We start from the raw sequence: 16,077 nt of genomic DNA on the forward strand, positions 1-16,077 counted from the left end.
AGACTCCCCCCCCCCCCCAAGATCCAGCCCTGGCTGGTATATGTAACAGTTGGCTTCCTGAATGAGACTAACCACTTGAAAAACATTACACCAGTGTAGTAGTTCAGAGTCTGTGTTTTGTAGACGTTCCTGAATATGTTGGGGTTTATTGGTTGGAATTCTGAGATCCACACAACTAGCTCTATGTGCTCTTGGGGGGAGGGGGTTTGCTTAAATTTTCTTGTCATGTTGCACAGCATGTTTTTTTTAAGGGTACACCTAAAGTGCAGTCTAGTCATTACTGAAGTCTTGACTGGGATAGGCCCAATATACTGCCCCACATTCTATCACAGCTGCTACAGTCCAGTCCTCAGTGACCCATTGGTGAGAACCCACAGAAAATAAGCATGCTTGTGGCTGTCCTCTAATTTGTCATTTAGAATGAGCAAGCACATATCTTCTGCTCGATCAAAAGTGATGCTGAGTGGCTGAGGAGCCACCAGTGGCTCTTTGACATGATACCAATCGCACCTGCTCCATGTTTCAGGAAAGTGGTCAAGGCCCTTGCGTGATGGGGCTTGTGATTGGTAGGTAGTGCCCACCTTGAAATAGCTGCCGCAGAGGTAAGATGCAAGCCTCCCTGATGCGCAGGCTTCATCACATGGAAGTAAATGTGATTCTTTAAGTGGATGGTAATTGTGAATGCAGAGAAAAACCCCTGATTTCGAGAAATGGTTGGCAACAGAGGGACTGAAATGATCACGAAGCTCTTGGACATTTAGAAGTTTATAGTTTACTGGAGGACCACGTAGTTGGGCTGACTGAGCTGGTCAACCATTACTGCCTGAGGACAGCGGGCCAGATGCCTGGCACTGGAGTTCTTTGGCAGCGAGTTGTAGTTTCAAGGCCATCTGTTAGCCCACACGCTTGTTGCCGCTTCTAAGATGTCAGTGCATGTCTGCTTTAGGAAACTACGGCATAGGTAAATTGGAGATGGAAGGCCATGAAATGGCACTACTTACATTTACCACACAGATAACCATTTCTGGTGGTGTGGGGAAGAATACCATCGGTGTCGCCGTTGCATCCTGTATCACCAGGGCCCACCCTGTGAGGCTTTAGGATGCAGGGGACCTGGTAGCACCCCCTGTGGTCAAAACCATACTAGTGGACAACATCACCTCAAAGCAGACCTCCCCTGTCCCTCCCAACCCAACAAACAAAGCAGTTTCTCTCAGTCAAGTAATTCAGTTCAGGAGAAAGGAATGGGTTTCTCGTCCAAAGAGCTGTGAAAAAGCCCCGTCAAACTTTGCATTTTGCTAAATCTGAAGGCGTCTGCTCCTATTGCTGTCGCTAGCATTTCTATGATAAACTTGCTGTTTGGGCTGTTGTCTGGTCACAGCTGTTACAATACTGTGGCGCTCTAGTGCTGCTGAGACCCAAGGAGGAAAGCCCATGGAGACAGCTGTGAGAGACCCCTGCGGCTGGCTTGCATCCAGCTGATTAGCACAGCGTCAGTATAATTAGAGCTGTTTTGAACTCTAATGTTGCTGCAAGCCATTGAGGCAGTTGGAGAAACAGAGCGGGGATTTTATTGGGAAGCGGCAGTTTTCACAGCTTGGTTAAAAAAACAAAAGCACTTGTGTCAAATGGGATTCATCTGGCACACAGACTCTGCAGCTATCAGAGAAGTGTCCTGGTAAAAATATTGACTATTGAGATGGAGGCTGCAGCTCTAAGCATAATTATTTGGATATCCCATCCACCCCTTATACCAAAGAAAGGGTGGTCAGATTCTTCCATAATGCTGTCCTTAATTGCAACCACTTGACAATATTAATTCCCTGCAGCTGAGGGAAATGTCAACTCCCAGGTTTCAATTTTGCTTTGGTCTAATTTTGACTCTCATGAGCCCTCTCGATCATATTAATGGAAAAGTGGGATACAAATCTAAAATCTTAAATGAGTTGCCTCTACTTCACTTTCCATTCTGCCTGTCTTCTGGTTTTACATGGAGAATTTCTTTCATATTGAAAATGGTGCATATTCAGTTTGTCAATATTCACTGCAGATTTTAATTCCTTTTGTTCGTGCGATATTTTTATCACTTAGATTAACCATACACATGAGTAATCGTATGCATTCGGCAGTTCTGTGAAAGTGTGTTTATATGATGACTATCTGATTTTTTTTAAAGGGTAAGGATGTATGTATATGCTTTCTGTAAGGAAAACAGATTACAAGGTTTATTGGGTTTTAAATGCAATAGAAATTGTGTTAACATGTGAACTACCTAGGCAGGCTTTTCCCTTAATGCTTAATTTCCTTTAAGCATTAATTTGATCTTGCACATAACTGTTTGAGGAGTTCTTTTTTAATTGTCTGATGTTTTTCATTTGCACATTTTGTGAATGTTATCTGAATGGGTAAAAAGTAACTTATACCACAGGAAATAGAGAAAACACAACGTGGATAAAAGGAATGGAAACCTGCAGTACAGCTGATTGCACATGTGCAGCAGCAACCTTTATAAGTATCAGAAATCCCAAACGAATGGCCAAAAGGAAACCGTGTTAAATTCGGAAGGATGAAACCCCACTTCCAAGTAACATGTAGAATTGAGTTTTAAGGAAGAGAATGGCCCCAATGTGAGAACTGTTTAAGGGGCAACTTTGACTGTAATATTCCTTTGAGTTTTCATCATGCGTCAAAACATCTTGGTAACCTTTTCTTTTGTGTTATGCTGGGGATTGTAATCCTCCCAAGACTTAAAGGGATGGGAACCTCCTAGCAAGTCATCATCTTCCAGTATGATATGTGATAATATGGACAGTGTTTTACAACAAACCTAATCTGCCGCAATAACATTTCTCCCTACAGGGACAAATTGGGCGCCAAAGTCAGAACTAGAGGATGGCAGTGTACTAGAATGTTTTAATGTTTCAATTTTTGTAATTAAACGTCTATATATATTAGCTATGTTGGTAGCTGCACTGAGCCCGGCCTGGCCGGGGGAGAGCGGAGTATAAATAAAAGGTATTACTATTTATTTATTTTTTTGTACTTTGTGATCTTCAAGCAAGACTTTCCCTATTGGTCACAGATGAAGACTTGGGGAAACCAATGTCTTAATGCTCTAGCTCAGTGGTGCTCAGTTGGTAGCTTGCAGAGAGCCCCATTCACAGTTACTGTCAGTGAAAAGAGGCACATGATGACTGTATGCCCTGTGCACCACCCCACTGAACAAAAACATGAGATAGAACTGTTAATATAAAATATATGAACACTAACCCTTTAAATTAGCAGATTACGTCTGAGCCTGTAGCATTGTCTCTCTCCACCACCGTTGAACCTTAGCCAGCCCGTGTGTATTCGGAGTGATGGGAAGGGCTTCCCTCTTCATCTCGTGGCCTCCTTGCAGTCCCACATGGGAACTGTGCATGTGCAGGCTGGCCTGCGCATGTGCAGTTCCCATGTGGGACTGCAAGGAGGACCACTTGATGAACAACAGTTACAGGTAAGCAACACTGTTTTCTCACTGTCTCTTCAGAATGAGGGACAAGGTTTCCAAAGAAGAGCAAGTTGGTCATGGAGAAAACACACACACACTCATGCCAGCCTGCTCTGTTTCTGGGCAGATGCCATGGTGGTTGTACTCGCTGTTCCCTGGGCCCAGCATGCTCTCCTCAACAGCCAGCCTGGTGGTGGGATGGAGAGAATAGAGGCTACGGGAAAGAGTTGTTGGACACGATGGGCCCCCTGTCATTTCATCCCTGGCACAGGGCCTGCAGCTTTCTCATCTATTCCCTGTGGCAGCAGCTGTTTCAAGGTAGAAACCACCTGCCAACCCAACCCAGCTACGCAGGGCAATGACCTTGTGTACTTTCCTGGCATGTGGAGCAGGTGCCACACTGGGGAACGGTGCCCAGAAGAGCCACAGGTGTTTCCTGAGCCACTGACTGAGCACCAGTGCTCTTGCCGGAAGCATGTCTGTACGTGTGTGTGGAGGGAGGACTGTGCTCGCAGACAGAACCAGCTCACGTAAAAACTTTGTTGCATTTGATTTCCTCCAAGATTGAAGCAGTTTTGGTGGTTCATTTTCAGTCTTTGGTGCAGCCTCACATATGGAACTGCGTCTGCGCGCAGGCCTGCCACCGGAAACTTTTATTAGCCTCAGGCCTCTAATTGGGGATGCCCCTCCCCCTGGCAGGCGGGCAGGCTTCCCGCCGAAACCACCGTGTGCTCCTGGGCGGGGCATCCCTTCCTTCCTCAGTTCCTTCTTTGCCGCCGCCGAGAACGGAGCTTTTTCTAGACCTCAGAGCATTTCATCGTCTTCGGAGTTACTTTCATTTTCGTGAGTCTTCATTTCGGGCTGCCGTTCAGGACTTCCTGACCAGCCCGGTCTCCTTCTATCTAAGTCGACTCGTTTCAGAAGAGGGAAAAGTTTTTTCTGTGCCTCGTTTCCCTTGGCCGCGTGCTGAGGGCCGGTATGGCTCCCAAAACGCCCTTTAAGCTCTGCCCCAAGTGCTCAACTAAAATTCCGCACACAGACCAACACAATCTGTGCCTACTATGCTTGGTCGAGGGACACACTGTTTCGGCATGCAATATATGCCAAAAAAATTCAACCCGGGCTCGTAACGCCCTTGCCGACTGGTTGAATGCAGAGCTGTGGAAGAAGGCCCTGATGGCCCATCTCCCTCTGCCGGTTCCAGTAAGCTGCAAGATGCACAATCAGTCTGCTCGGGCCCAATCTCGCCGGCTCGGATCCGAAACGATCGGATCCATCCTCGAAGTCAGATCTGACGCATGTCTCTAAGAAGCACAAGAGCAAGTCTAAGCACAGAGACAAGCCTAGCGACTCAAGCCGACCTCACTCTACATCAGCTACGCCCGCTCTAACGACCTCAGATCCGACAATCTTAGAGTCGGATCCACCCCTGGTACAGAGGACCCCGTCGTTTCACTCGGGCTCCCCACTCCACTGCTTCTTTGACATGGACCCGGATCCGTTGGAAGAACCCCATCTATCTTCAGATCCAACCCCTTCGGATCTGAAGAGAATCCTGCAACCGTATTCGACCCCTACTACACAACCGACCATCTCCCCAGCACTGGTACAAGACTGGATCAAATTTTGCAGATTCAAACAGATCAGCCTGCAGGGCAAGTCTCTTACTCCCAACACCCCACAGGTGCCTTCACCCTTCATTCCTCTCACCCAACGGAGCCCTAGAGGGGACTCAGAGCCTGAAGATTCAGAGGCACGGGCCTCAGTGGACAGCTCAGAGGGCGTCTCAGAACCTTCCCCTGACGAGTTAGTAGGGGATACCAAGGCAGTCTCCCCCTCAGAAGATTTAAGGCTGAGGACTGAACAAATGATCTGGATGGCAAAGGCATTGGACATAAATATCACCACCTCAGACAACAAGCCCAAGGACAAGATCCTCAGTTGTCTGTAACCTGACTCTCCAGGCATTGCAGCCTTCCCTATTCTTGAGGGCCTAACCAACGTTACCAAATCAGTATGGAAAAAACCAGCTTCCGTCCCACCATCGACTAAGATCGTGAATCTCTATAGAGTCAAACCGGACTCGGCAGAGTTCCTGACAGTCCACCCTCCCCCATCATCTATAGTTATGGGGGAAATGCAGGCCAGGCAAAGACAAGGCCAGCACTCCACCCCTGCAGATAAAGAGAGCAGGAGAATGGACCACCTGGGCCGGAGAGCGTATACTTCCTCGGCTTTAAGCTTTCATATTGCCAACTACCAGACAATCATGGGAGGCTACCAACTTTTCCTCTGGGAAAAAGCCACTCCCCATCTGGATCTGTTACCTGAAGAGTCTAAGGCCGCCATGAAACTAATTCAAGCAGAGGCAACCCGTTTGTCCAAGCAGGAAATCAGTGCAGGCAAGCATGCCGCAGAGATTGCGGCCAGGTCCATGGCCACGGCAGTCACCTTGAGACGCCACTCCTGGTTACGCACCACTGCTCATCCTCTAGACACAAGAGCCCAAATCGAGGACCTTCCATTTGAGGGCGATACACTCTTCTCGTCAGGCACAACCGAATTCTTGACAAATATCAAGAAAGATCGCCAGACAGCAAAATCACTTGGCATCACCCCCTCTTTTCCCACCCAAAGAGAGAGGTTCCAACCCCGCCACCAGAGCTTCGGGGCACCCTTTTACAGAGGCCAACGGCACCAGAGGTACCAGCCGTATCCTCCACAAGGGAAGTTTCACCAACTACCAAACCAACCAGGGCAGTGCAAGCCTAATTATAAGCAAAGGCCCACCAATAGCCCCCAGCACAAGGATCAAAGGCAGCCCGCCCAGAGATTCTGACTGTCGGAGCAAGCCACTCAAGAGGAATTTCCTTTCCTAGAGAGACTGGCCAGATTTGCTGAAGTTTGGCGTTGTATTTGTTCAGACTCTTGGGTTCTTAGAGTCGTTTTGGAGGGCTACTGCCTGGAATTCAAGGCTCAGCCCAGATGTTTTCCCGCTAGTTTGGCACAGGACAACCCCTTCCCAGAGTTTGCTCCCTAGTTGCAAGAGCTCTTGCTGAAGGGCGCTGTTGAAAGAGCTTCCCCAACTTGTTTTGGTTTTTTCTCCAGCATTTTTATGGTGGAGAAAAGGGATGGGGGCTCCAGACCCATTATTGACCTGAGAGTCCTTAATAAATGTTTACGGATTTCAAAGTTCCGTATGGTTTCGTTACCTTCTGTGATGGAACTCATTACCCCCAATACGTGGTTTGCAGTATTAGACCTTAAAGACGCATACTTTCATGTGTCCATACACCCCACTCACAGAAAGTACCTTATGTTCCATTATGGGGAAGAGGTTTTTCACTATACGGTCCTTCCCTTCGGTCTCGCTACAGCCCCGCAAGTCTTTACAAAGTGTATGGCTGTAGTCATGTCATACTTCAGGAGTAAGGGGTGTAGCATATTTCCGTATCTAGATGACTGGTTCGTCACAGCCGACAGTCCAGCTACACTGTCTTCCCATCTTGAGCTAGTGCTGTCCACATGTGAAAAGCTGGGCCTCATGGTCAACCTCACAAAGTCTAAGCTGACACCTTCCCTGAAGGCTCAGTTTATAGGGGCAATTCTGGATTCCAATAAGGGGAAGGCTTTCCTCCCCCAGAAAAGCAATCAGACGCATGATTGAACATTTCATACGGTGTAGACATCAACCAGTCATCTCCATCCAGAGGTTGTTAGGCCTTATGGCCTCCACGACAGCTGTCACCCCCTTCGCTAGATTACAGATGAGGGGGCTTCAGAATTGGTTTCTTTAATCATTTGACTACTCTCGGCAGTCAGTGGTGGCTCTCAGAGTCCAACCTCCTACTGGGTATGCGTTTCAGGTACTGGAACCCTAGGTTCACCCTCACTACAGACGCCTCCCTGGAGGGGTGGGGTGGCCACTGTGAGGGTATGTCAATACAGGGCAGATGGGAGACCAAGGAGTTATCCTTGCATATCAATATGTTGGAGTTACGGGCTGTACGTTATGCACTTACCTCCTTTGCAGATATCCTACGGGGGTCCAGAACTCTCCTTCAATCCGACAAAACCTCAACGGTGTATTACATCAACAAGCAGGGGGGCACCGGCTCCATCCCGCTGTGTTTGAGAGTCTGGAAAGTGGCCCTCTCAAACGACATTCATCTAAAGGCCATACACATAGAAGCTTCACACAACACGTGGGCGGACACCTTCCGCAGGTTTCTCACAAATCACGAGTGGGAACTCCAAGAGGTTTTCCTGCATCCAATATTTCAGGAGTGGAGGGTCAACCTGTTTGCCACCAGAGGGAACAAGAAGGCAGAGAGATTTTGCTCCCTGGCAGGGAACGACCCGGGATCCCTAGGGGATGCCTTTCAGATTACCTGGTTGGGCACCCTTTTTTACGCCTTCCCCCCTTTTCCGCTGGCGAGAGTTCTGGGGAAGATCAGAGCAGACTACACTTCATGCATTTTAATAGCACCCCTGTGGCCCGCCAGATTTGGTTCATGGAACTGGTACAGCTGGCAGGACGGGACTACAGAGCTTTCCCAAAGGATCCGGGGTTGCTCTGGTGTTGGGCACCCTCAGTCACCACGATGTGGACAGACTACATTTAGCAGCGTGGAGGATAGAGCCCAACCGGAAGTGGGTCTCTCCTCCCCAGTGAAAAAGGGTATACTCCAAGCCAGAAAACCCTCCACACGCTACTCTTATGACAGAAAGTGGGAGAGGTTTGATAGATGGTCCAAAGCACGGGGGCTGTCTCCCTTTCTTTGCCCTCTCCCCCGTATTCTAGATTACCTGCTGGAGTTAACCAAAACAGGTCTCACAGTTTCCTCCGGGTACATTTAGCTGCAATTTCAGCTTTTCATGATAGATTGGAGGGTTACACCGCTTTCTCACACCCTCTGTCCAAACGCTTCCTAAAGGGGCTCAATAACTTGTTTGCTCCGACGCCCAGGCTGATCCCACAGTGGTCCCTTTCCTTGGTGCTAGCCAAGCTCATGCTGCCTCCATTTGAACCCTTGGCCCATGTATATCTGTCTTTGCTTTCGGCCAAAGTGGCATTCCTGGTAGCTGTCACTTCCACCAGAAGGTTTGGAGAACTGGCAGCCCTTAGAGTTGATAGCCCATTCCTAAAGGTGTATAATGAGAGGGTAGTCTTACACCCCAGCCTCAAGTTTAAGCCCAAGGTGGTCTCCAGTTTTCATATGTCCCAAGATGTGGTACTCCGGTCTTTTTCCCAAACCCGACTTCACCAGCTGAGAAGACCCTTCACACTCTAGATATCAAGAGGGCCCTCTTGTATTACATCGACAGAACAAAGCACTTTAGGAAATCAAAAGCTCTCTTTATTTGCTACCAAGGCCCCAAGAAAGGGAAGTCCGCATCCCCTCAGTCAATAGCTAGATGGGTTGTTTCGACAGTAAGGTCTGCTTACAAGGAAGTGAACAAGACACGTCCATTACAAGTCAGGGCCCACTCCACCAGGGCCCAGGGCTCTTCCGCTGCTCTTCACAGAAAGGTTCCTATCCGTGACATCTGTAAGGCGGCGACGTGGTCGAGCGAGGACACGTTCATCAGGCACTACGCCTTAGACCTGCAGGCAAGAAAGGATGCTGAAGTGGGAAAGGCGGGCCTCCAGACGTTGTTCTCCTAGATCGACACGCACCTCCAGATGTGAGTAGCTTGTTAAAATCCCATATGTGGGGCTGCACCGAAGACTGAAAATGAAAACAGAGTTGCACTTACCTGTAACTGCTGTTCATTGAGGTCTTCGGTGCAGACACACATCCCTCCCTCCAACCCCGCTGTCGACCTACAAAAAAAAAAAAAAGACAACATAAGAGATAAAAGAACAGATCAAGTTCTATGGCAAGATTCACCACAGTGACAAGTAGGGGCCAATTGGCCGCTGATTGGTAAGGGTTGGCGGCAGGCGAGGAACTGAGGAGGGAGGGGATGCCCCGCCCAGGAGCACATGGTGGTTTTGGCAGGAAGCTGGCCCGCCTGCCGGGGGGAGGGGCATCCCCAATTAGAGGCCTGAGGCTAATAAAAGTTTCCGGTGGCAGGCCTGCACAGTCCCATATGTGTGTCTGCACCGAAGACCTCAATGAACAGCAGTTACAGGTAAGTGCAACTCTGTTTTCCTTTGGTTGACATTTCTGTGACCAAATCTATGGGAGATTATGGTGGAAACAAATATCCAGCATTCAGCAGAATGTTAAATATTTTTAAATGAATATTTTACCTTTGAGATTTCACAGCTTTAGACTTACAGTCTTCTCACAATAGTTGAGATCACAGCAGGTACCACAGGCATCTCTTAAGCTGGTAGTTGCCAGATACTAAATTCCATGGCGTGCTGCCAGCCATACTATCAAATTTTGAAACGCAGTGTAATTGGTTTTCAAATACAGGTATCAAATAATCTGGGACTATTTAGCAAATGTCTGGGGAATATTTAACATTACTGTTCGCAAAGAAAAATTCTTGGGAGGAAAGTTTTATCCCTCAGATAAGTGCTTATTTTACAAATGTTCTGTTCTTCTAGCTTCTGCTGCGTCCATCTTCCAAATATTCCCGGCACTAGCCTTTCCGATTCACCTTTACTTTAAAAAAACTCTACTGTTACTTGACGTTTAGCCTTTCTTCCTTGAGCTTTGTACAAGTTCTCTAGCCTGGCCAGAGAGTGGCACAGCTGCGGATTAACTCAGAAACTCACCAGTCTCATCTCTCGGTCATGAACCTTGTGCTGCCCACGTTTGAGCCATAACTGGGAAGGCCCTCAGGGCTTACTGCAATTTTTATAGCAACCTTTAAAAAAAATTCACATTTTACTTATCCTCGAAATAACATATGTTCCACTGTGGATTTTGGTGAGCACCAAGATATTTCTTTCTCCCCCAATGTTTTTTTGTTTGGCAGCAGGTACCTTGCCGTTTGGCCTGCCAGTTCATAAGTAACGGTGAGATTTCTGTCTGTATCCAGGAGGAGTGGAGTTGGGGAGAGGATGCTGTTTGATGAGCTGGGGTGTGTTTGGCTTCCCCATTAACTGACTGCCCAAGAAGTCCAGAACAGCTTTGGTATCAGAACTGCCGGGAGTGTTTTGCCGAGGCCCAGCGGCCTCTGTGGCCTTTCTTAGCTCTTCCGATCTACGGGTTCACGCTGCAACGTCACGGTTGTTTCTTTTTGTTTTTCCCAGTGCCCTTAAAGATAGCCGATTCCCCCCAATGACGAGGGAGGAGCTGCCACGACTTTTCTGCTCAGTGTCTCTACTTACTAACTTTGAAGATGTCTGTGATTACATGGACTGGGAGGTAAGGAATCTCGGATGTTTTCCATCAAGTCACTGCTTCACTGAACCCCATTTCTCAGTTGCCCATTCTCATTACAAACAAAAAAAGAAAGATGGGAAAGCTTAGCACAGGGAGTTCAGTAGTGTCTTGGGGGATCTCGTCTTAGATTAGGGTCTGGGTTTGTGCCGCAAATGCAGCGGGAAGGTTCTCCAAGGCCCCTGCTTAGTTCGAGTAGGAATGGAGTGTATTGCTCTTTCTAGAACAGCCAGACAATTAACTCCCAAAGCTGTATCTGACTGTGGCAGAATTTCACTCCTTTCCCTTGGCCAGCCTTCACCCCAAAACTCACACCTGCTCCCTTCGCTCTTTCTGGTTCTGAGTGTGCTTTGCTGCTTCATTGTTTAAAGAAAATTTATCTGCCACCTCTCCACAGATGTACTCAAGGCCGCTTCAGGTTGTATTGGGGGGGGGGCACTCATATAATGGAATAGTCCTCCATACAAAATATTTCCCTGCACGTAGAAATAAAAGTGTTCATGATGAAGGCTTTAGCTAAGCTAGTCTTCTGTGCACAGAAAGCTTTTTTTATGAAGGACTGTTCCATCATGCCAGACCCGACCTGCAGTCTGAAGTGGTATAACCCCCACTGCCTCTAATGTGGTATAGCCCCTGCCTGAATACTAGGCCTGAGATAGAGCTTTGAGTGACTGTATCTGAAACCTTTGTTAGCAAAAATGGTGCAGGTCCCGCAGCAGGAGCCACATAAAAGCTCCTTTGTCCCTTCTAACTCGTATATATTATGTATACAGCAACACCCACATGAGCAGTTATCGTTAAAAACCACACACAGCTCTTTGTGCGAGCCTGAAAGCTTGCAGGACAAGAACAATTGTCAGCGTCATTAAAATCTCCTTATTGCAACAAGCAGTTTAGAGTGGGTGCCAAGATCTATTCTGGGGGGGAAAGCATCTCTTGCAACAATGGCGGCGATGTGATCGTCACAGAATGCCACATAAATTCCAGCAACCTGCTCTGACATTCATCCAAGGAACCCTAATGCGGGATTTGGGGTTTCTGAATAAATTAACATTAAGAGTGGGGTGGGGTTTCTTGTCACGCGAGTTAAAAATGTGTAGCCTCTCTAGCAGTTGCTTTCACTGATAAGGGCACAGATTATGTTTACGTGGCTTTCATGAGGACACCTTTCTACAGCATGAGCCTTGGGAAGAGGCAGTTGTACGACAGTTGTTAACGCAGAGGAGAATAAGGCTCATCATGGATCATATAGAGTGCCAAGGGCTTCTCATTGCTCGAAGCTTTATTCTGTGGGTGCCAATTCCCCCTTTGTTGTCCTATTTGAAGGGAAAAAAGCAGACCTTTGAATGTCAAAAGTCTGCTGCTTTGTGTATGTTGACAATGGGGCTTTCTCATCCCTCCAGAAATCTCCGAGCTGTTTCCAAAACTACAAAATTAGAAATGTCCTGCTCAGTTGTATCGCAGTGTTTGCGTGTTGATACCAGTAAATGGCCTTTCGCATGAAGCTTTGCAGGCTGTGAATTTGCTGTTCCATGTGAGTGACCTCTTGCCTTCCCAGCTGCAATTTAGTCAGTTTTTTTGTGCTCAAATAAAAATGTGCGAAAGACCTAAAAATCATTTAAATAAGAATTATTAATAGCAGCAAAACTGGGAACGGACATGACTGAGAACTATTTCTTCAATGTTTACTACCCTAACAATTTATAGGTTGTAGAGAGAGTACAATGCAATATTGCGTTAAGGCCATTAACTTCTCAGAACACACACTTCAGCTTTTTGGAATAGTCACAATATGGCTTCACCTCTCATTTTAAAAAGGTATTATATTCTGCCGTATAACATTTTAAATAAGTAGAAGGTCCTGTAATTAAGGTATTGAAGCTTGGCTTTCTCTGTAACTTATAACACTTTGCCAAATGCCTGCAGTGTGTATAGCAGCTGAATATTCCCCACAAACATTGGACCTCTGGGAACATAGGGGCTTTAGAGATTATTGTTCAGCGTAGTAAAGAACAGCCAACTTTCTATATAATTTGCAATCCTAGTGAATTGAAAACAGGCTAAATCCCTACTCTTGTATTCAGTGCATTTGTTTGTAGGGAAAGTTATTATCTATTTTAGCATTTCTCAAACTGGGGTTGGGGACCCCGGGTGTCCACAGGGTACTTCAGGGGGTCCATGTGGCCTTCGTAAAGACAGAGGGCTAGTTTGTATTTTCCCATTTCTGTGAGCTTCTCTGAAAGGTTTCTGGGGGGGCCTCCCCACCTTCATTGAGCCAGCTTCTGACTAATGGTTATTCACCAATAAGGAAGTTGTTTGCTGCCTCTGTCAAACAGTCACATCCAATCAAGAGGTGAGATTAATCAGAAACTGGGTGATGGCCGTGTGAGTTGTGGCCCTAGACAATCAGCTACATGTTGAGACTGACAACATGTAGCTGATAGTATAATGACAATGCAAACATTCCACTCAAACTTTGCTTTGAAGTGTAACTGATCTGGTTCTCATTATACTGCTCTAAGGATGCAGGAGTGGGGGGCATGCACAACTTACCACACTGTTTCAAAGGGGGCTGTCTGTCATGTGCAGGCACCACTGACTGAGGATGGGGAATTGGGGATCCAGGAAGATTTTAACATCAAAATGGGGTCCCCAGTTGCTTCAGTTTGAGAACCAATGTTCTGTTTGGTTCTGGAATGTTACTGCTCTTCCATTGGGGGATACTGAATGGTTTTGGAGGAAGTGGTTAGTTGAGGATGTCCAGGTGAAACATCACATTATTTTGCCAAATGCATGTTCACAAATGTGTTCCTAGAAGTAACACAAAAGCAGAAGGGAGGGCTTTTGTTGGGAAGAACTGGCAGGTGCAAGAAAGGATTAGCTGCCCCCCCCCCATCTACCTTATTGAGAAAAACATAGGGTAGAACAGGCCCCCCCCCCAATCTTTTCCAGCTTGCTGCCTTTGCAATTCTGACACTGGATGGTGGGCCACAGTCACAAAATGGCTACTAGAAGGGGCAGAGGCCAGTCACGAGATTTCAAGAAGTGAGATCGTGTACAACTCTTGATAGTAACTCTTCAACATTTCAGGCAGAAGCTCTGTTTAACAGGATGCCTTTGAAAATGAACAGATTGTTTAAAATATTTTCTAGCATACACACAGCTTATCTTCTGTTACACCGTGAAGATCTTTGTGCTGTGGTGGCAGCTGCTGCTGAATCAACTTTTTAAAAATATGCACAGCTGATCTGATCTCCAGTGGCCAGTCAGAAGCCAGGCTGGGCAAAAGCCCCTCCTGGTCCTGCCCACTTTCTAAAAACATTTGGCTGGTGCCACTTTGGGGAACCCTGGGATAGAAATTTTGAGTAGCCCTGCCCTAAATTTACTGGGAGTTTAGAAGAAGAAAAAAAAATGGGAAGCCAAATTCTACAAGTCCATTGCAGTAGAATGAATTATGCAGATTGCACATGTGATGCAAATGTTGATTTCCTCAAATTTTGCATATTAAATCTACATATCTCTTAACAGTAACAAAAATGAGAACATTTTGTTACCACTTAGTGGTAGTGCTTGGTGTCCATCCCCGTCCCCCCGTCCCCAGCTTGGTTAGGTATTTTTTCCTAATAGCAGTAGTGGGGGAATGCAGGCGAGGGATTCAAGAAAGATTGGCATTCAAAAGTTAGGCAGAGGGAATACAAACAAGTCCTTCCCAGAAGCTTCTTCTGCTGTACCCCACTCCACCTCTTCATCCAAAGGATGATTCTTTGCTGTTAAAATAATGTTTCTAAGGGTCTTTAAAGCAGCAGAACGGGTTTGGTGGAACTTGGAAAGATTTTGTATATCCCCCTCTACCCCTTAGGTTACGGCTGCATATGTAATTTTAGATAAAATATTAAGGGAGTCGATGAATTTTACTGAAATGTTAATCCTTAAAAGAATGATGCGTCACTGTATTTGTCCTTACAGTGAGACAGCTTATATCATCCATGTTTCTTTTAAGGGAACTGCAGTTATGCAATGTGAATGGCAAAAAGTCATTTCAAGATGGCTAGAATATGACCTAAAGAGAGAATGTGGGTCTTCCATCTGGTATAACTGCTCATTTCCAGATCATCCCGAAAGGCCATCAGCCCGGTTAGGAGACCTTACTTCTGTAGGTATGCTGTTGATGATCTTGTGGGAGCTAATTCAGCAATTTGCTGATGAATGCAAACAAATTCCAAATTAAAGACGCTTAGATGGCTGACCGTGCTGCAATGGCTTGAACGGCAAGCTGAGATTGAAGATCCGGCGCACAGATGTGTGCGCGCTCAAATGTAGACAGATTGAACTTCCTCCCACTAAAATATTTCTCCCAGCTGAAGAAAGTATCCTGACAGTTGTTGCACAAAGTGGGAGATTCTCTTTTCTGTAGAGATTTCAGGTGTGGAAACAAGAATAGAGAGATGAGTGAATTGGCTGCCATTAGCTCCCATATGGTTTTTCAAATTGCCGCCATTTTCACCTGTTGTTATATATAATTTGCACGTTTCCCAGCTACTTGCCACCGAGTAACATGAGACCATAGAGACCATAGTTGGAGGCCTTTCATTTGTCCATTCATAGCATGATTCTGTGTGTCTCGCACTACTCATTAGTTCATGCTACCCTGGGAGACTCTAATGAGGACTGGGCACTTTGTTTCTGCACATCTTTAGCAGTGTCTTACCCCCATAACCCTGGCCCCTGAGCTATGAGAGCTTCTTTAGCAAACGCAGTTGTTGCCTTGAAGTTAAATGTATTTTGAAAAGGGTAAACTGCCCTCTGCCAGCAGCCCTGATGGTTCAGATTGTGAGGAGAAAAGTCCAACCTAAGTGGCTCTGGGAATGTGGCCACATGAAACTAATATGCAGCCCAGTATATCAGCCCATTAATACAGCCTCCCCTTTGTGAGGATGTTGTGATGATCAGTGGCCCCTATTCCATCTGTGGAAGTGCCCGGTCAGACATCCTTCACCTGGCTGTGGAATTCCAAAGCCTGCTCTGCCCAGAGCACTTTACTAACATCTGAACTGGTCCACAGATACATTAAGTTCCAAGCCTGCCTTTTCACAGCAGCTGGTTTACTCGGAGATTGCTTTTGTATCCCTAGCCCTCTGCCTTTCTTATATCCCTTGGGAATACAGTTTTTTCCCCCTCTTTCCCTTAGTAGCATTACCAAAAGCTTTCCCCTCTACCTTAGTTTGTTCCTTCTTGAAATACAAA

At 46.6% G+C, this 16,077-nt stretch overlaps 1 protein-coding gene across 2 annotated transcripts in view; it reads left to right on the forward strand.

Moving 5' to 3' along the window:
* The window catches only part of AMMECR1 (AMMECR nuclear protein 1), a 151,073-nt gene that overhangs the window by 116,611 nt on the left and 18,385 nt on the right, over window positions 1–16,077 (forward strand). For both annotated transcript variants that reach the window (XM_056859351.1, XM_056859352.1), the window contains one exon: window positions 10,704–10,818. In XM_056859351.1, coding sequence (XP_056715329.1) covers window positions 10,704–10,818 — 115 coding nt within the window. The remainder of the gene's footprint in view (window positions 1–10,703; window positions 10,819–16,077) is intronic.

The sequence above is a fragment of the Euleptes europaea genome, chromosome 13, assembly GCF_029931775.1.
Source record: "Euleptes europaea isolate rEulEur1 chromosome 13, rEulEur1.hap1, whole genome shotgun sequence".
Taxonomy (NCBI): domain Eukaryota; kingdom Metazoa; phylum Chordata; class Lepidosauria; order Squamata; family Sphaerodactylidae; genus Euleptes; species Euleptes europaea.